The following is a 21,727-nucleotide window of genomic DNA, read 5'->3' as shown; positions in this document are numbered from 1 at the left end:
ACCCCAGAAGATGGACGCTGAGCATGACCTTCTGGCCAAAGAGCTGGAAATCAATGACTCCTCTTTCAGTGACTTGCCCAGTCTTGCACCCACTGGATTCAGAGGAAAAACTCTTATGACTTCAGTGGCAAACAGGAGTAGGCCCAACACATCTAAAGCTTCTCCTCTATTCATCTGGCATCACCTGGCACTGAGTCAGTGAGGGGTATTCTTAAAAAACACCGTGGAGACCGGCGGGCAGACTCTGACATGAGTTACGCTGCTGTGAATCTAGAGCCACTCCTGTTTAGGGACAGGCTGGGTCTTTCCAAGCACATAGCTCATCTCCTCCTAGCGGTGCTAATGAAAGCTATCGGGAAAAATGCAGTATTTAAAAGCCTGAAAATGTATGCCTATTGTTATCACTCTCTTTTGTGTATTTATGCCTAGTGCATTGGAATGAATCAATACTGGATTGCCCTATAAATAAATGAGCATATCAGTAAACTGAGTAATAAAATGAAGTGATGAGAAATATGGAAATCAGCCGCATTTGTTTAAATCCAGTTATTGTTTACTTTAATATTTTCTTATGCAGTTACCGTGTTCCAAAGAGACAGATTTAAACTAACGTAATGCTCGGCAGATGACAGATTCTAATGTGCGGCTGGTGGTGAGCGCTGAGTGCCGACATCTCTCTGGGGGTTTCAGTCTAAGCACATTAGACGAACACAGAAAGCCGCCCCCCAGAAGAGCAATCATTTAAAAAAAACGTTCCGAAGTGCGATATTTCTTCCTCTCCCCCAGCCTCCCACCCCCAGCCCGGTCCTCCCCTTTGGAAGGGTTTAAATCTCTTCACGTCAACCTGGTACCTAAGCTGGGGGAGTTCCTTTGCACATGCAAAAGACCCAACACCTCTGGTGAGCTGACCAGGCAGGGGAATACACTGCAAACCAGGAGCAATCAGTAGCGGCAAGGGGGTCAGTGGCCTTACTGGATTCAAAGGAAGCATGTGAGAGCTGGAAGCGAGGCGTGTGCTGTGAGCTGACTGTGCAGTTTGGTTTCAGCGTCTGCTTTTTATTATCCCTGGGGTCAGAGCGCCAGCTAATTTTTTCCATCCACGGTGGAATAAATTTTATTACGTGCACCAAGGTCAGTAGCTGTGCACCACCAACAGAACACAAGCTGCCCGCTGGGGGTGCTCTGCCAATCAGCTGGGTGCATTTCTCCAGGGTGGCCGCTCCAGTGGTGAGCTTACAGGGAACCCTGTCCCAGGATTCGCTGCCGTCTAATCCGGCCAGTTGCAAACGCCACCAGGACAGAGCACCTCTTGCGATTGACGGCATCTTACCTCTGCTTGGAAGCTCTTTAAGACAGGAGCCACCATCTCTCTGATTTCCTGAAAGAGAGACCAGAGAGTTCACCAGAAGCAGATATCACACGAGTTCTGCAGGGGCAGTTGTACAGAGCTACAGATCCACACACACTCAACTATGGACATGAGCAACTGTCTGCCTCCTCTATGAAGCTGGAGAGCTGGCACCCTAGCTGGACTTAACCTTCTCAAGTGGAAGCTCTCAGCCCACCGTAATCTAAAAGTCAACAGAGGGTGAAGGGGGTTTTGCCCTGTGGCAGGTCTACACTGGCTGAGTCTTTGCAAGAGGCCAGCAGCACGGCCTTCATCTCTCCCGCTTCCCTGCGCTTTCTCTTCAGAGGCGGAAAGCAAACCCCTCCCGCCTCTCCTCTGCCTACCAAGACACATTGGGCCTTCGTGGCAGCCATTTCCAATGAGTCTTTCACAGCGCGGTGCCCCAGGGAGGCTCTGACTGTCTCCTCCACACACTCTGAGGGCCACGTTCAGTGGGGGCGCTGTCGTGATCCCAGAGTAGGAGCCCACGTGTAGCGGGGAGGAGAGCGTGTAATTCAGGAAGACGCTGAACTAATCAGTACTCGGGTGCGCCTGCAATTATGGGACGACTGAGGTGTTGGCAGTCGATCTTCCGGGGCTCGATTTAGAATGCCTAGCTGGGACCCGCTAAATCAGACTGTCACAGAGCCATCATCAACCCCGGCGCTCCCGGCAGTTAGTAAGGGAAGTCGACGGAAGAGGTCCCCCTGTCGGCCGCCTGCCGCACAGACGGTGGCAAAAGTCGATTTTAGACACGTCAGCTCCAGCAACGCAATTCTCGTAGCTGGATTTGCGCACCTAAAATAGGTTTTACCGCCTTGTGCGGACCTGACCCTCTTCAGGGGTTGTGTCTGCTCCCTGCACAAACCGCTCTTCTGCACAGGTGTGTGACAAGGAGACGGCACTGTCTCAAAGTCTCTGGATCCCCCTTTTTCGGCCCAGGCACGGCCGAGCTACGGAAGGGGGCGGAGGGGATTGCTAGGTGGCCACTTCCCACGCAGTGCTACCTAGAAGAGAGCTGGCTAACCTGGCCCTAAAACCCGGAGTATGTGGTGGGCCCCTACGCCGTGAGGCATCTAATTCATGGAGGCGCAGCAGACGGTAAGCACGCACCTTCGCCCAAAACGCTACCGCAAGATCAACGCCAGTGTTTGCCGGGCGACCCTTCTAGCGCAGGTACCTCATGCAGCGGCCTCTCCAGCAGCACCTGGCAGGTCTCAGGCGAGTTCTTACTGCTCTGAGTTTCAGAGGGGCTGAGCACTGCCCAGAACAGGAACCACACCTCTGAAAATCCAGTCACATATCATCCTGGCAGGGATCAGACGGGAAGCCAAGGACCAAATGGGAGAAGGGGGCTAAGGGACATCATTGCAGTCCCAGGCTGAGCGTGCAGCTCACGTGGACAACCTGAGGTAACGTTACTGTAGCTCGCTTGGGCACCAGAACAGCAAAGGCCCTGTCATTACAGGCTTTGTGACCGGCTGGACAGATTCACCTGGAACCCAGGTAATTCCTTGCCTGATGAGGCCACGCTGCTATCTGTGCTACCGCTGCTTTGCTCCTGCAGCACCAAGCTGGCTGGAGCCTCAACACGTGTCTACACAGGCATCCGCCATCCCTTGGCGCTACAGATCAGATGCGCCTCAGGCCGCCCCTCACGCTGGTTCTTTCACTTCAGGTGGAAAAGCCGCCACCTGGTCCAGCACCTTCTGCATTAACTTCATCCCTTCCTCTGAGAGTGGAAGCAGCGTAGAGTATTCCTCAAGTGCAGCCAGTACAAGGAGACAGTTTGGGGGCTCGCTGGACACAGGCATTCAACTGTCATCCCTGGGGGCCTGGGTTCAAATCCTGGCATGTGCCCCAAAGGGAAATACATTCAGTGACCTTCATGGAGGCTTCATTAGGAAGCACAGATCCTGCCAAAGGGAGGTCCCTGCTTGATGGTGGGGGCACTGAGCCAAGACCAAGCAAGGGAGGAGCTGGGAAGTTTGGGGCTTATCAGGGTGATTCAAACAGCAGGTGGGCATCTTAGAGCCAGGATTCAACCCCTGAAGGCTGACTCCCTCCGAGGTGCCTGTTTCTGTCCAAGCTCAGAGCAGGTCTTGAACCTTTACTCCAATGGTGTATTCTAGTAAACAACCCACTGCTACAGAGCCGAGTGGGGTCCCCAGATATGGGCCTACTTCCTTCTCTCACACCCATGTGAATGCAGAGTCACTCCAGTGACCTTAATGGAGTTACCCCCATTCACACAGACCACCAGGGCCCTTGCGGAAAAGGCAAACTCACAGGAGCAAAGGCGGCCTGCTCTCACTGGCGTTAACGGAAGGAAATTTTAAAGCAAGCTGCTCCCGTCTAGGCTGGCCACCTTTCACTTTTGCCATGATAGCCCTTTAAATGGGCATCCCACGCTGAACCAATGGCTGCAGGAGCTGCCCCCTTGCTCACCAGATAGGCCCCTCGTGCTGCTTACCAATCCCCTTGCACTTTTTCACCAGACTCGCAGTGCTTCCCACAGTGACAGGCCAACGTACATCCATGACTTCCCGATCACTTTCCTTTCCTTTCTTCCTTTTCAGAGGCGCGAGTGCTCTTCAGCTCCAGCCCTAACCTGCTCTGTACTGTTTGTGAGGGTTGTTAGACAGGCACCTCCCCAGAGGTGGCTGCATTTCAAAGACTGGCGAAGTGTGTTCCACATCTACTTTCTAAATGTGGTTTAAGGTCTTTAAATGCTACGCCCTAGTGAGGGAAAGTGCTGGCTATCACTGAAGTGCATGCAAAATCCACTTCATACAAATCACGAACACCAACAGCGGGAAGACCATGGAGGGAGCACAGCTTCTAGACAAGACAACGTGATTCATGGAGGGAGACGTGAGGCTCGATATCAGGCAGGTGTATCACGGGGAAGTGGCGTCATCCCCAGGAGCAGGAGGAAAGCTCAATCCTGCCGCAGTTAGACTGGGATTGGCAAATGTGTCCAAGGAAGTTTGTCAGGTATCCAAAGACCACTGAAATTCACTCAAGTTTCTTGACCAGCCTTAAATCTGAGGGGGCTGAACACCAGGAATCTGACAGCAGGAAATTGAGAATGGGTCAGACAAGACCATAAAGGCCCTTCCCTCTCTCTCTAATTCCAATGAGTCCTGCTCTGACTCCCACAACAGAGAGCGCCTCCCCTCAGGCTGTGGTCTCACTGGGAATAGTGGGGCTCCTCGGGGAGGCAAGGCACTACACTGGCCTCAGGCCCTGTGAGTCTCCTGAACAGAAGGGTAGATTTTCACAGGGACATTCTCCCTCACAGTGAACTGCAGTGAATTCTGAGTACCTGCCTTGCCGGGGTGCCAGGGGCTTTGAAAATCTCCCCTTACGGTTTTGTTTTTTACAGGCAGGCAGGCAAGAAAATAGCAACAGAAACCAGAGAGGGGGGAAAAAAACCCTAACAAACAAACTGACTAAAATAAAGTGTATTTTAGCAAAAAAAATAAAAATGTGCCAGGCCCATCTGGGCTGAGAGCTGGATGCCAGATCACAGCGCCGAATGCTTAACACTTGCTTTTTATAAACCTAAACTTCTGTGAGCGGAAATGCTTGCTGGCCCAATTCTGAGAGGTGCTGCAGAGCGCTGAGCTCCCTGAGTGCCAGCAAGGGGAAGCAGTGCCTTGCAGAAACCGTTCAGCATCGCCCAGGATCGGTCCCTTTCAATACAATGGAGCCATCAGAGGCAGCAAGAATAAGCAATAAAGAAAACCCAAAGGTTAGAGACTATAATTTGTCTTTGTGGCTAATTAGCTTCCTTTCTTGTTAGTCACTTATGTCGACGGTTTTCAAAATCTAGTTTGAAGAGGGGAAAATATGCCGTCCCACTGAGTTAATTCTATAACAGCAAATATACTGTACCTGAGGTACATTTTTCTTAAATTCCCGGCTGAGTTCAATTAAATGTTTATGAGAATGTTCGCTCTCTTCCTGCCGAGCAGCCAGTTCTGAAGCAACTGAATTAAGCTCCTTCTGGAACAAACAAAACAAAAACAAACAAACAAAAAAAAGAAACAAGATGTTTTTGATGCAATTTTTTTCTTTTTTCTTTCTTTCTTTTTTTTTTTTTTTTAAAAAGCTATACACATAATTCTCCCAAGCATTTTATTTTCCTCCCTTAGAAAGCCAAGCTGGGTGATATCGACAAGGAGGTTGCATGAATAATTGAAGAAACTATGTATCCAATGCAAACTAAACTAAACTAAACTAAAAGCAAGATAATCAAGAAACTCAGATAATCAATACGCTTCTCTCCCCCTCCCTTCGCTCCCAAAAGAAACGGTGACATAAGCTCCACAGTAACTGCAAAAAAAACATCACCGGGGTAGTGTCAAAATAGTAAAGTGCAGCATATTGTATTGCCAGATTTTATTCTAACCCGGCTTCCTTGCCAGATTCCATATATCAGCAGAGAGGGAAGAAGTCCAACAATGACTTACTTACGCTTAAGTGTTCATAAATATGCCTTTTAAGATATATATGGCTTTTTAATTTCAGCAGAATTTGGAAAAATGAAGGGGCCGATGTTAAGTAAACTGACCTTTCGGGTATCCTGCCGTAAATCATGCACAGTTCACTTCAAGTGCAGGGAAATGTTTCATTAAAGAATTATGGATTCAGATCAAGCTGGCTTTCAAGAATGCTCGCCTGCGTGTGTGAAACCGCAATCAGACGCAGGATTTAAAATGGCATTTAAAAAAAAAAAAAATTACCCTCCAAGCCTACGGAGATAGGCTGGGGCGGGGGAAGGAAATCATACAATATGCATAGCCGTGTTTGTTAGGCATGTCTTTTTCATTGCACCTTCCTGACTTCTGCGGTCGCAAATTGCACCAGGGGAGCACACGGCCCCGGTAGTCGTCATGAAGCTTGCTTGCATAGCTCGGGTCTACTGGTGTGCTCTGCTGCCTGTTCGCACGCATCCCTGAGAGAGGAGTGGCGATGGCAAGTCAGGCTGTGGTACAGCCCACCCTGGGACTACAGGAGCACCAATCAAATCCTGCTTTGTCGAGACCCAGTGCAGTAACTGACCTGCACGCTCACACTTACTACAAACACGCCAAGTACGTGCTTGAAATACTTCTGGAGGAAAGCTGGATTTATGAGCGCCAGAGGACTCGGTGGGCCGAGACGTCACATTTATAGTCACTTGCACCCATAGAGCCGACAAGCACAGCTCAGGGCTTCCACCTGGAAAGGCCGGCCACCAAATAACGAAACACAACAGCGATTAGGTAGAAATAACACCGTGCACTGACTTGGCACTTGCCATCCAGATCCCAAAGCGCTTCACACACTGGGGAACCAGCACTATCTCCGCTTCTACCCAGGGCAATTGAGTGGCGGGTCCAGGTAGAGAACCCAGATTTCCCATCTCTCCAAGCTCTAACCACTGCACCTCACTTCCTTGCTCCTGGCATTTCTTCCCTTCCTCCCCATGCAATGAAACACAAAGTAATTATCTGACTCCCACCAGGTGGGAACATCTGTAAAAATTTATATCAGCACCATAAAAGTGGCAAAACCGTAGAGGCCTTTTGTTGCACATACGGATACAGTAAGCGTATATGCCCCAGCCATCAAAGCCTCATTAGAATTTATCTGTTAACACCGATTCTAATTATCGCACCCTTCAGTCTAAGGGAAGAGACGCAAGCCATAAAACGTAAGAGGGGAAGAATTCTATTAATTGCTGTTTGATAAAGCACAGGCTGAAGCACTCGTGCCAGAGGGCCAGACTTTATCCACATTTATCTCAGACTGCTCCTTGGTCCTCTAACGCTGCCCTAAGAAGGCACCGTCCCGATGGGGTGAAGCACGCCCACAGCCTGCTCTGCCTGGCAGGAGGGACAACAGCTACAACTGGCTGCCTGGAAAAGCAATGCTACAGCAGGACTTTGTTCACCCGCCTGTGATGGAGTCACACCAAGGGTGGACATGAGGCATGGGTGCAGCCGGCAGCCCAAGAACATGCATGTTGATGGTGCGGAGGAGCCATTGGGGCGGTTTCAGCTCACGGTGGAATAAAAGCATGGGAGGGGCTGCAGTAGGGCTGGAGAAGACAGCCGCTACAGGCGCCAGGGGGCCTTGGGAACTTGGAGACCAGGGTTCTGTTCTTAGCTCTGCCACTGACTCACTGGGGGGCCCTGAGCACGCCCTGCCACCTCTCTGAGCCTCGGCTAACCTGTGGACGAAAGGTAGGTCACGCCAAAATCCTCGGCTGTGCAGATTGTACTATATCATCCACTGATCAGCTTCTGCAGAGCTCCCCAACCTGCTGGAGAAATTCACAACCTCTGGCCGCAGGCCTCCCTGGCGCTCAGACACCGCTGGGACGGGTGTGGCTCAGGTGCCTCAGCAGCAGAGTGCCCCGTGAGAATTACCAAGGCTCTGCTGTCCGGAGCAGAATAAGCTGAGCAGGGACAGGCTCTTGGTGAACGCAGCTGAATTCACACTGGGGGCTGCACAGTCATCCAGACAGCGGTCTGCCCTGCCCATGGACAGCGAAGGCCTCTTCCAGTCCCAGCCAGCCCTCCCACCAATCTTTCCTCTAATCTTTTCCATCCCTATGTGGAATAATTTTTATGTGCACCACCAGCAGAAAGACCACCCGGCTGCGGGTGCTCTGCTAACCAGCTGGGCAGCATTTGGCCACACAATGCCACAGTATACAGGGAACGCTAACCCCACCTGCCCCGGACAGCACGCCCCGCTCCTCCCCCTCTCCGCCGGCTGGCGTCACGCAGGCGACGGGCTCAGATGACGGAACGGTTTAAAGTAAGCTCGTTGCTCGGAAAGCGATAACCTACCATGCGAAGCCGCTGAGCCAGGGGCTGGCTGGTTTCCTGTCTCATGATCCAGACGGCTCTGTGCATCAGCAGCAGGTGTGATTACAGCCGTGAACTGTATCCACTGTATTCGTCCGTGCGCGTGTAGCCAATTCTGGCCCAGGCTGGGCTCCTCTGGGTGAGGCCAGGCTTCAGACCAGAGGCCGCTCAGCAAGCCGCCGATTCTACCAGCGAAGCACCCTCTGCTGGCTGAATGTACCTCACCATCACCACCCCCCAAGTCCCCATCTGACCTTACAGGGGACGGGCTTACACTCACCCTGTCACTTGTGCCAACCTTTCCATTCAGATAGGCTCCTCTGATTAACGGCACATCAGACACAGACACGCCGGAGCCTCGGAGCAGCCCGTTCTGAATAATAAATATCCCTCTTTCCACTGACACAGCAGCGGTCGGGGTTCAGACAGGCTCAGTCCTCCAGCCAAATGCCGACCAGCTGAAAACCTGGGATGGGATCAGAGTCACCAGGAGTGGACCCCTCCAGTGATTGCGACATCCCTTCGGCAGCCTGGCAAGCAGCATTGAAACCACAAGCTCCGTCCCGTTCTCCTTTGCCTCCACAAGAGCTTTGGCCGCTGGATTCTGACGGGAACAGAGACAGGCCATAGAGATGTGGCCATGACTCTTCTCCCAAGAGCATTGATCCAACAGAGAATCTTGGCTCCAAGCCCCACCTGAGCTCAATCCTTCAAGGGGCAGGAAAGAAAGTTCCAGGAACTGTTCAGTCATTCTGTATTTCGTTTAGACATATATTCCCTGACCAACGTCTGGCGCAGCCCCACGCTGCTTCCCCAGGCCTCTGAGAGAAGCAATGAGGTTACGATTGGCTGGTACCTCCTCCCACAACTGGTCTCAGAAGTCCTAGAAATCCCACCTGGAAACCTGCTGCCCCACTGTTTCTACCTTGACACCTGGATGAAAACACCCCAGGTAAGCACAGACATGACGCAGCAGAGGCTGGACAGCTTTACTGTTTGGAGCCCCACAATGGGAAGTCATTTTAACCTAACATTGTACAGAAGGTTGAGCAGCTAGAGCTATGGATGAGAAGTCAGGCCTCCTGTTTAACTCCCCACCTCTGCCAGGAAGCCTCTGAGGTCCTGGGCAGCAGACTAGCCTCCAGGCCTCAGCTACTCAGTCTGTGAAATGGGGTGAATAACAGACCCATACAAGAGTAGGGCCAGTGCTCTCACAAGGATATGCTTCTTTGGCTCTTAACCGTGGTCTTAGGCTCTGTCTATACTAGACTAAGACAGTCAACCGCAGACATGCAATTCTAGCTCTGCCAATTGCATAGCTAAAAACTGACCTATCTGCACTCGGCTAACTTGTCTGTCTATGCAGGGGAAGGTGGACGGGAGAGTTTCTCCCATCAATCTCCCTTCCTCCTCGTGTCTCACGAGGAGTATAGGTGGCAACTGTGACCCCTGGTAACTCCATTTTACACGTCCCTCCGAGACGTGCGATATCGAACCCCGGAAGATCAGCCCTGAGCGGGTGGTTTTCCGTGGTAATGTAGGTGTAGCCTTAGGCAGTGCTGGCCCTTCCTGAGCAGGGCCAGTCTCCACGGTTAGAGAGTTATGAGTCAGGCCATCAACAATCCTGTGTCTGAACTTCCCCTGGGAACGTCTCCAACATAACTGCGCGCTGGAGACAGCATACAGCCGTTATGTCAGCCATCCCTGGAGACGGATCTGCCAGAGCTAGTGGGGAGGGGCCACGGTGCAGGGAGGCTCAGAGCGCCTGAGATCGTACAGCACAGGAGGCAAACTCTGCTCTCTTACCCCAGCGTAAATGCAGAGTAACTTCAGCAGCATCAGTGAAATCATTCCCAATTCCAGCCCCTCAGTGAGCAGCGTGTGGCCCTTAACCAGTTGCCCTCCCCCAGGCCTGTTCCTCTTTACAAGCGCAGGTGGTGCAAGGAAGAGATCTGTCCACATGAGACGAAAGGAAAAAAACGGCTGACTACTGGCATGGCTATGCAAAGAAAGGGACATGGAGGAAGAGGGCCTGCCCGGTTTGTGAAGCAGGGCAGAACAAGACAGCTTGCCACGCACAAGACGGATTGTGACACACACGGCGAACGGTAGATGGGATGTTCGACAGGCCGGCTTACAGAAGCTATCAATCATTTCCTACATATTATGTAAATTTCGGACGCTAAAGATGTATGGAGTCAATTATCAGGGGTCACTGCTGGGTGTGAAATTCAGACAATGAAGTGCTCTTGGTCTCTGATGAATCCGCGAGAGATTGCAAGCTTCTGCTTTTTATTGGCCAATATAAATATTTCACTCTTATATAAAAAATATTGGCGAGAAAGCAGATAAAACGAAATCCTGTGTGTATAAAGGGAAACGGGAGAGAAAAATGGCAGTCAGCATCTTTTTTAATGGCCTTTTGGAGCGTTCCAGGAAGACTGGTTGCAAGGCAGGTTTTACTGCTGGTTCCCCAACGGTCAAACCCAGGATGGAAAGCACCCAGAGAAATCCGGCTTCCCAGCTCTCCCGCACACGCTCCTGTTCTCAGTTCCAATGAGTAAAGCAAGAGCAACGGGCATCCACATGAAAGCAGCGCCAGTCCACGGCTGCAAAGCCAGAGAGCGACAAGCTCCAGTGTTTAATTTTAAGCCGCTTCGTTGCACGTCTTGTTCTGTCACTTTCCGGCCATGACAGAGATCAAAGAGTGAAATGATGAAATGTACATGGAAACCCATTTCTCGCAGGCTTGTCCAGGGCTTTCTGTGACACGCAGTACTTAGTCAAAAGCTTCAGTGTAATCATCAGCTGATAAATCACAGCCACAGTTGTTCTTGTACTCCCTTGTTTAATAACTTAATAAAAGCAAAAGAACAGTAAATAGCGTCCTAGCCTTCCAACACAACCACTGCCTGGAGGATTTTGTTCTGTGCAGGGTAACAGTTCCAAACAGTTTGGGAAGATTATAAATCAGAACAGAACAGCCCAGAGATAAAAAACAAACTTGGGAAAAGTCCGGCGGCAACGCTAACCACTCCAGCCAGAGTCGTTCTGTTCGCTGGTCGTCTAAGGGACGTCTCAGATCACGGTACCAACATTCAAGGTGCTTCCGCCACACGCAGAGATGCTGGGTGTCGAAGGAGGCTATGGCAATAGGTACGGAGATAAAAGGGGTAACAGAACAGCTGTTCCTCAAGTGGAGGCCCTCACTATAACTGCAACAATCTCACATGCGCAGCGAGCTGGGCCTGTCATCTCCAGGCATTTTAAGCATGTTTCTATCAGACTGTGCAAACGCTCAGCGAAGAATCGCTTCCCCAGCACTGAGACGCAGCCATCTCCGTGTTACCGCGTGCCAGGAAACGAGAGCCCCTTTGCTACGGTTAAATCCAGCCCTTTATTTCTGCTAAGCACCAATTCTCCACCTCTTCCGCCCCACCTCGAAGCCGGAGCCTCCCCAGCGGCGGCCAAACGCCTGACTGCTTTCCGGCCACGCCCGAGGAAAACAGAGGCCTCGGGACCTCCACTATCAGCGCCCTCAGGGAAGGAAGCCAGTCGCACTTCTGAACACACGTGAACTTGTATGAAAAGCATGGCACTTCCTCTTGGTGCTTCCTCCAGCCCTTCGGAGACCTGTGAGTGAGAGAGCCGCGAACCCCAGGAGACGGGTTCCTATGTCATGGGACAAGCCTCTTCTATCCCCCCTTCACAGCTCATGGAGTCATCTGACCCCAGGCACCTCAGCCCTGGGAGCAAGCTACGTCCTCTGTGATCAGACAGGAGACCCAGACTCTCCGTGCACCTGGTGGATGTGTTTTCCTTCCACTGACTTCAACAGGAACTTAGCACATGATTAAGAGCTTTGTTGACAGGAGTCTTTCTGTCCACAAGTGGGCAAGCAGTGACCCTCAGGACTGGCTGGCTATTTATTTCTGGCACGTTAGCCTTAAGGAAACACTTCGGAAAGGGGAGCCATGCAGCAGGTCCCGTGACTGCAGAGCGGTTCCCCCATCCCCAGAGGGAGATGAGGCTGTTAAGCAGCACAGAATAGCGACCCCACCGCTTTGCCCCCAGCAGGGAGGGGAGTGTGTGGGTGCCCTTCACTCTGATTGGAGCGGGGCTGCAAACCGTGCCTCCAAGTTTCAAAAACCTTCAGCACTTCTGATCCAGTCACTCCTCAGCCGCCTTCTCTTGCTGGCAGCTGAGCTGCTAAGCAACCTGGCTGAAGAGCCGCTCTGGGGGCCAGGCACCCAAACTCATTCCAGCGTAACCCCTGTATCTGGCCCCCACATTACGGGTCCCCTGCGCATAGCCTCCCACCTGCAAAGAGGAACCCGGTAGCACACGCAGGGTCTGACAGGCTCCAGAGAGAGCAGCAACAAGGGAACCCGTTTCTGTGGGTCCAGAGGGCAGCCTTCCAGGCAGAAGCACAAGCGTGGGTCTGGCATGTTGAGCTGTCCACACCTACTGTTTGCAAGGAGCAGCGCATTCAGGAAAACCCAACCGTCGTCTCCCACGGTGTTGGCTGTTGGGAGCCACAGATAGAGAACGGTGAGAGTTGTGAATGAGGCAAGGCACTTTGGGATGCCCTCCTACACAGCTACCACGGAGACCGCTTTGGCTCGCGCACGAGGCTGCTGAATGGGGACCTGACTCTGCACGGCAACGTTCCTTATGCAGAGGCACGCACAAAATCACTACCAGTCCAAAACTCTGGGCAGACCAAGTGCTCCTTGTGCAGTCCAAGGATGTGGCTAGGTCCTACATGCAATGGAAGCAGGCTGCTGCTGCCACCGCCACGCACACAGATCTACCCGTGCCGTGGTACCTAGACTGGATTGACCGTTCCCTTGTGTCATGGAGTCACCTCATTTCACAGCAAGCCAGTGGCACGCACAATGGATTCTCTTCCATTCAAAAACTCCACTTGAGACTCAGACGAGAAATACTCCTTCCAGCCCAGCTTGCAATGTCCCGCTGCGCTGATCCAAATTCAACTCTGTCCCACACAAACCTGCTGGTCTCAAGCTTGGGGCAGGAAGTTGGCCTCACTAAACGAATCACCAGCACCTTCAGACTGTTGAAATTAATACGCCATCATTGGAAACCTCTGCACGACCTTCCTTATCTGGGGTCTTAGCAATTCTTAAGCCTGGGTCCCTTGCCCTTTTCTCTATGAGCATCGCCCAACTCTAGCAGGCTGCAAAGGATCAATTGCAGATACATTTTCCTGATAGTTTTCTTGACTTATTCCTCTGTTAGCATATCCGTCCTCATTTGCAGTCTCATATACTAGCATAGGACATTCTTATTTCATGTTTGCCAATACGTCAACCCTTCTCTGCTACAATAAAAAGAAAAAAAACCCTTAAGAATCAATACCTCTCTCTCTACCTATATTTTATTAAAAACTTTAGCATCAATACTAATGTTTAAATCCCCACCAAGTTGAGCTGAATTACCTATAAACTGTATCCACCACCACGAGGCCTTCTTTGTTTCCAGCAGGAAATAAAAGTGATAAGCAGAGGTACTTAAATAACAATGCTAACTAACTGAACCAACACCAGGGAGAATTCAAGAACAGACGACTGAGCGACACAGGCAGATGGGGGGTTTATTTCAGATGGGTGGCACAGGTTTACTTGATGTTATTTTTTGCAACCTTTTTTTATTCCTTCAGTGTTTTTGAACAACAAAAAGCACCAACTAGAAACGAGCCCTCATGCAGTCAGAAGAACTTAGACAAACGGCCTCTGTTCTGCACCTTCCATCTTTTGCTCAGCGTGAGCAGGCGCAGAACATTAGTAAGAATGGCCCTGGGTCTGCTCTAAATTTACAGGGGCAGAGAATCAACATTACACACTCCACCACATTCCCTCTCCCCCTGCTCCTCCATCATTCACTCTAGACTAGCTGTCATATGGGAGCCTTCTCTGCCAGGCTGTGACTTCCAGAAGCTCCTATTTGCTAGGAGAATTTGCCGCTGGCCATTTCGGTTTGGAACGGGACCCTCCCATTTTGCAATGCCTGAGCAGCACAATTTGCACTAGACAATGTGGACCAGAGAAGAACTGGGTAGAGTCGAAGAGATACCATAATTTGCACCCACAACACTGCAGCCCTGGTCAGTTACAGATGCACTGTTATTTGGTGGTGGACTCTTTACCCAGGGGGTTATTGAGGTCATCCCTTTTCCTCCTGTAAAGCTGACAGACACAGGTTGCCGGCATCAGAGATTGAAACTGCAATCATAGGGGCTAAAGCCCTGCACTCTACCACATGAGCTAAAGGCCAGCTGGCTCTCAGCCCAGGCTGTAGAGCAGAGACTTCACTCACCCTAGTATGAGGCCTTAGTGCTTCTGGGTACTGCACTCCCAAGGGAATAATATGATGGTTAGCGTTCTGTCCAACTGATGCTCAAAGGCCTTGGCAGATGCAGCCTCAACCGTTTTCCTTGGGAGACTATTCCATGAGCTAATCTAAAAAAGACAGTCACTTCCCAAACATCTTACAAAGTATATGGCCAGAGACGGCAGCCGGACACAGACAGATTGAGGAGCCCAAGAACACAAGGCGACTGCATTGGTCAGCATCACAGACAGTGGTCTCAGGATACCCGCCACCAAACCCTCGTTAAGTTTGTCAGTGTCTGATCGTTAAGGAAGGGGGAGAAAAAAAAAAAAAGAGCAGTCTCACCCAGGCAAGATGACAACCATAAGCCCCGGCCCAGAATGCTCCAAAGTCAGGATTTTACAAAATGTTTAACAGAACTGGATGGGAAATGAGTTTTTTCTCCCCTTGCATATAATTTGGTTTTTCATCAAAGAGCCCTTACCCAAATATTGGACGTTCCCAAAGAACAAACCAAACCCACCGATTTAGGGGGTCTGACAAAAACCTGAACGTTTCCAGTGGAAAAACTGCAGCCTTACATTGGTGGAAGTTGTCATTTAACGCTATGGCTACACTGCACTCCCCTTCTGGAGGAGGAATGCAAATGAGGGAGAGCAAAAATGCAAACAAAGCACTGATTTACAAATCTCACTCCTCATTTGCATAATATCACACAATCATGCTGCCAGAAGAGCTATGTAGACGGGGTTCATATTTTTGAAAGAACCCTGTTTCAGGAAGAAGGGGTCTTTCGAAACCGGGCTTCTTTTCCAAAGGAATCCCATCTCCATGGCTGCTTGTGCTTTCGGAAACGCGATCGCACAAGACGATACAAATGAGGCACAGGGTTTGTAAATCAGCACTCCATTTGTATTTTTGATCTCCCTCATTTGCAATCCTCCTCCAAAAGGGGAATGTAGCATAGACGCAGCCTAACTGAAAATCCATTTTCCAGTGTAAATTTGCTTTGCTGGGAAATGTTCCAGCAGCTCTAGTGAAGCTGAAAACTCCATGTGGATCCCAGCCACTCGGCAAATGAAGGGGCAAAAAAAGGAAATACCAGAGCTGAGAAACCTCTCCAGCACTGGAATCTCCAAGTCCACTTGAAGTGCTTTCTGATCAGGGCTCCTTCCCTCCCGACAAGCTCTCAGGAGATTTTTGGTTGATACACTACAGCTGGCCCAATAAATGCAGACAAGACCATTTTTTTTCCCCCATCAGAATTTGCCAGTCTATCAAAACATGAAAATTCCATGGAGATGATTCGATCTCAGCTACATTCTGATGGAATCCCAGCCACTGTTTGGTGTAACTCTACCTGCCAGAAACCTACCTGGCTTCTGGGGAGGTTCATATCTCCCCTGGTTTGTGGCTGCCGGCCAGCTGCCAGACAACCTGAGCCAGAGACCCTGGGGCCTCCAGAGCCTAGGGCTGCCCGACACTGCTAAGATCTGACTTCCAGAATATTGGGTTTTTACTAGAAATAGGAACAAAACCAATTTTTGAACTATCAAAATCCTCCACAAAATTCCACGCCCAGTGTTCGCACAGCTGTTTATTATGACACACTAGCAGCAGAAAGAAATCAAAGCCACCATGCATGAGGGACAGCTTCCAGTGCGCTAAAAGGTGTGAGATCCTTCGGCCTTCCTGCCACTGGAACGCCGACTTATTTCGCAGGTGGCAGGAGCTGTCCATCAGCTACTTTCAGGGGGCCTGGGGCAGCTTTGCTCAGGTCAGCATCAAAGACTCCAGCTGACTTCAGTGGGAGTTGGATCAGAAGGTACTAATCTGGGATCCAAGCACCCAACTGCATCTTTTAAGGTTTCAGGTTAAAAACAAAACAAAAACAAAGCCGGTTTTTCTGTCGTAACGCTGCACTTTGAGATCAGTTTCTCATCTCTGCTCGCGTTAGGTGTGTGCACGCACGCAGGTACAGTTGTCTGAAAGTCTGCCCTAGCAACTACCAATTGGGTCAGCTGGGGAGTTCCCTGGAGTGGAGTTTATGCCAAGCCTATATATGACCCAGCTGAGCCGGAACTTCTCAGTTCTCTTCTTACTGCCTGTGATGACTGTTCGGTTGTTCTAATCAAGTCATCTCATCTCTCTGTGCAAATGGCTGTAAATAGCTGCGTTTAGGCTAACCATGGTTTTTGGTTTGGTTAGTCTTCACAGTTGGTTGGGTAGGGAAGGTCCTTCTCCTCCTACCTTTTTTCCTTCAGGGGCTCAGGGATGAAAAGATCCCAGGACTTTAAGCAGTTCTCTGACTCCACAAAGTCTATACCAGCGAGCATCCTTCATAAGTCCTGCAGGTGAAGTTGTTTGGGCGAAGTTCATCGAGCAGATAAGTGCCACATCAGTAGGGGTCTCAAGCCCTGGACTTGCAAGGAGGAACGTTCACTCAGGCAACTCCTCTTGAAGTTGGCACCTCAACCACCGGAGCTTGGGAAGAACCAAACCCAGTAGTCTTAGGTGGCCCCTCCCACCGCCTCTCCTGGAAGTCTGTGGAATCTTGCCATTGACCAAACCAGTCAGTGCCTTCACCAGTCTCCACATGTCATGTCATCTCCTTTCCTTCAAGGACAATGGCCATGTTACGGACATTATGAAAAGGCACCTGGTCAACCCCCACATACGCATCACAATTCATTTAGCTCCTGCTCTGGGGCAGATGCCCATAATCAGGGTAAAAATGGAGCCCTCAAGCCCCTTCTGTGCCATCCCACACACAACAAAAAGCAACATCAGACCAGTCCTGCTTACTGGCGGAGCAGGGGGCAGCACTGGACAGCAGCCTGAGCCAGCTGAAGAAAAGTCAGAAGATGGCAGCGGGGAGCAGGCACATGAGCGCAAGAGAAGAGAAGGGAGAAATTATGATGGGGAGAAAACCCCAATTCATAAATATAAAGCTGATCTGGGAGTCTCACTTTCAAATGGTTTCAGGTTTTGTACACCGCAGGAATGCTAATGTTAGAGGACAACACTACTAGAATTTCAGGACCTGAATAAATATCAGGCAGCAGGAGCCACTCCATAGCTGAAGAATTCACTTATGGCTGGGACAAAGGCCCAGGAACCAAGCTCGGGGGAAAAGCCAGCAACACCAGCATTCAAAACTACCTATTTTTTCCGTCAGACATGAACTGCTCCCTACCCTCCCTGTGAAATAAAGAGTTTGTGGGGCCCAGCTCTGCTATCAGGCTTACTCGGGAGACCAGGTGGCTCCGACGGGCTTAACAGAGAAGAGATTTTATTTCCTTTTATGGCACTTTCATGGTTGTGCTTTATACAGTGAATTAGGGATTTGTGGTCCAAACCCCGACCTCCTTCTCCATCGTGGGAAGTTTTTTCCAGTGAATTATTCCAGACCGACACCAGTTCACCAGGAATGAAATCTGGCCTTTGATTTCATATCACCCCCCCCAACACACTTAAGAAAAACAGAAGCGCAACTAAAACCAAAGTCCCTGGGAAAAAAGTTGAGCAGCTTCTTAATTCCCGCAGTGCGTTTGTTATCAGTAACTTTCACCAGGAGCCGCCGCTGATCAGCTCTGGCCAATCTACAGATTTGTCGTGGCCAGTGAAAAGAATCAGCGGGCCACGATGCGACTGCTCATTCGGAACCTCGTGAAACAAATCACCTTAGCGCACGCCGTGCTGCAGCGTAAGTGATACGATCTTATAATCTAAAATGGAATCTGGGTGTACAGCGCTCTATCAAAAGGGCTGTAATGGGATCTCGGAGAGGGCCGAGATTCCAGACGCGTGGTAGATTTCCATTCCAGAAGAGATATGAAAAAGCAGTGTTTCAAAAGCATCAAGCGATGCTATCTAATGTATTACACAGATAGCCACCCCCGGGGGACCCCAGCGCCCCACAGAAATGGGCCAGCTTACAGATGGCTGCCAAATTTGCCAATTTGACACACAACAATTAGGCCTTAACAGAGATCTCAACTATCCTAAGGCAATTCCTCCACCTTTTCTGTGTGTGTGCTCCAACCATTGGCAGACGTGGGTCTTACCCAGGAAAGCTGCTGACCTAATGCAGTTGTTAGTCTCGGAGGCGCCACAGAACTGCTGCTTATCTGTGACACGATAACCCAGTCATCCGGGATTTTGCGGGGCCACCTGGTGCGACGCCCTCCTCTTCCTTGCACAGAAGGTGGCGCTGGGAGGTCAAGCCCCAGGCAGATTGCATGCGGACGCCACAGCTGGCGACTTTATGTAACAATTACCCCTGGGTAGAGCGAGCCCGCTACATGACCCTAACCGCTAGGTGGCATGCGACGAGACAGGGAGATATGGGGGTGGCTCCTCCAAGCCCCAGGGTGCCCCGGGGAAGCCACAGATGCCAGCCTCCTTGGGAGCCCTGGGGAAGCAGCAGCTGCCAGCCCTGCTTGAACGCTGGGGAAGCAGCAGGGACGCAGCAACAACCCTTGCTCCCCCTGCTCCCCCAAGGTTCGGGGAAGTGACTCCCCCCAGCAGCTGTCAGCCGGGGATGGCCCAAATATGGGACCATCCTGCCCAATACAGGACAGATGGTCACCTCAAAGATCGGGGCTGGACAAGAGGCAGCCCAGGGTGCAGTTAGCCTCCCCGGAGGGTTTTGTTTAAGAGAAGGAGAACACCTCAACCCGACAGGTCAGGAGGAGCCTCAGCTGAGCACCCAGCGAGTCAGAGGGCATCTTTCCCGTGGAACAGGTACTCCCAGGCCTGAGTGGGGTGTGCAGTTGGTTAGGTGTGGGCAATGGGATTACACGTCAGTTCCGTTCCCACTCAGGATCCCTATAAAAGGAAAAATCCAGCCTCACGTCTGGAGGACCCAACGCAACCTCCCCAAAAAGAGATCAGATGGAACGGGCCTGTCAGTTTCATTTCCACCAGCAGAAGCTGGGCAGCCCCAGGAATTAGGGCTACATTGCCTGTTCCTCTGGGCGACATATTAGCCACCTTCCCAAGCTATAGGTTGCTCTTTCAGATGGGAATGCCGCGCCTTGCTTCCTCCCGTCACAGATTTCCTCCCATCATTCAGCCCTCTATTATTAGATCTATTACAGCGGTGCCCGGAGACAGAGCTGTAATGATGATGGGAGTGTTCCAGGCTACATTTACAGAATCATATTCATTACCATATTCATTCAGTGTTTATCTCGCAGATGTACGGATCTGGTACAATGGAGAAAAAAGAGAATTTGGAATTTGTTCTCAAAAGATATTCAAATTAGTTAATCAAGAGTCTTATTATTACGTGTCTCGTGGACCAGCAGCCACTATCCATGGAGATAATTGATCAGCTGCTAATAACTGATTACACTGCAGCAAGTGTTTTCTTATCCCTTTTACTGCCATGTTTAAAGACATTTTACAAATTTCTAATTATTGTAAATTGTTTCGCCTTTTGAAAACATCTTAGCAGCGTCGCAATCCACCAGTTCAAAAAAAAAAAAAAAAAAAAAACTCCGCCCAAAATGAGTTAATAGAAAGACCATGGAGGAAATACTTCCATTTCAGCTGATGAATCAGCAGAGAGGGAACACAAGTAGGAACTGAAAGACCTGGCTTCTACGCCCAGCCCCGCCACCAATGTGCTGTGCAACCTTGTGTACCACCGGCCCATGCCTCACTTTTCCAATCTGCAAAATGGGAACAATGCTGCTTTCCTAGGTTTGCAAGCATTTGGACAGTCAGGCCCTTCAGTTTTATCTCAGTTACACCACAATTCCATTCCCCTGCTCTGGCAGCATGAAGGAGCCTTCATACCCACTTTAAGGCACCTTTGCTTTGTCAGAGAGCTATCAAGTAGCCACAGGGTAAATGAGGACGGGACGTGAACACTGCTATGCCTGCCAACAACAACGGGTATGTATTTCATACAGCCCACGTTTGGCCGGAGTTTCATGGGGGCAGCAAAAGGCAACTTCCTGATGCCGGGCCAAGCCCCATTTGAAATTTCAAGTTCGTGTTTCAAACCACGGCACTTTCCAAACAACGAATGTCTCCAACAGAACCTGCTGGGGAGTCTAAACACAGGAGGTATTCAGTCGGATCCACCTGCCCTCCTAAAGGAATGCAGGCGGCAGGGCCAGTTGCGCTTTGCTCCAGATTTCAATTCCCGCTTCTCCAGCTCGGAAGTAAAACTGAAGGGGAAAACGGGAGCGGCGGAGGGTCGGGGAGCTGGCTGGGGAGACGGAGGGCAGCTTTTACAGAGCGCTCATGTTGGGCTGGTGGTAACGGCGGCCACAGACATTCCACAGAGCAAAAGAAAAGCCCCCCCAGGTCTCCATGGGGCCTTCCTGCCAACTCGCCCAGCTGGGCGGGAATTGCTCCCGCCCCCCACGCAGGGGGTTGCCATGTCAAGAAGCACCTGGCCTGGAGATAGGACAGCTTGGTTGCAAGCCAGGCAAAGTTCCTGGGCAGCAGTGGGTAAACCGCCATGCGGGGGCTCCTCCCAAACCCGAGCAAACCCCCAGAGTAGCTCTGGGGGGGCTGGCGAGGACAAGACGTAGGGTCAGCATGTTCCCCCACCTCCACCTCCCTTCACGGGCAGGGGAAGTGGAGGGGGCTGCAGCACCCCCAGATTTGGGGCATGCCGACTACTTGCCCCCGCTGCCCAGCTGCTGGCCACTAACCCCACTGTTCTCCTACCATTGTCCCTGCATCCAGCCCTAGGTCCTACTCAGCTGCTGGCCCCACTGCCAAGCTTGCCCAACCAGCAGGCCTGGGGTCCTGGACACCTGCACCGTCTACACAGAGGTAAGGGGGATGCAGCTCAGCAAACCCACCCCCAAAACTGATCCTGCCCCTCTGCCTCCCTTGACCCCAGAATCCTGCCAGGTCTCCCCAGCTGGCCTTGCTCCTGGTAGCCAACAAAGCGACCGAACCTGCAGTATTCCCAGGGCTCATGCACACAAAGGAGGCACCGAATATTCTGGGGAGGGGGGGAACTTCCCATCAAGTAACAATGCAAGGCCCCGATTCTGTAAGCACTTATCACAGCAGGGCGCACTTTGCCTGGTAGCTAGCTCCCCGAATGCAAAGACACCCTGCACGGCAGGGAATGCGATGCCGGGAGAGG

The 21,727-nt window shown here is 51.1% G+C and overlaps 1 protein-coding gene across 1 annotated transcript in view; it reads right to left on the bottom strand.

Moving 5' to 3' along the window:
* The window catches only part of CUX2 (cut like homeobox 2), a 242,604-nt gene that overhangs the window by 94,054 nt on the left and 126,823 nt on the right, over positions 1–21,727 (bottom strand). Inside the window, exons 2-3 of the mRNA XM_075012452.1 lie at positions 5,288–5,398; positions 1,331–1,378 (exon numbers count right to left, since the gene is read on the bottom strand). Of these exons, the coding sequence (XP_074868553.1) occupies positions 1,331–1,378; positions 5,288–5,398 (159 nt within the window). The remainder of the gene's footprint in view (positions 1–1,330; positions 1,379–5,287; positions 5,399–21,727) is intronic.

Source organism: Carettochelys insculpta, chromosome 18 (assembly GCF_033958435.1).
Source record: "Carettochelys insculpta isolate YL-2023 chromosome 18, ASM3395843v1, whole genome shotgun sequence".
NCBI lineage: Eukaryota > Metazoa > Chordata > Testudines > Carettochelyidae > Carettochelys > Carettochelys insculpta.
The sequence above is the reverse complement of the archived record's forward strand: the minus strand, read 5'-3'. Positions and strand labels throughout refer to the sequence as shown.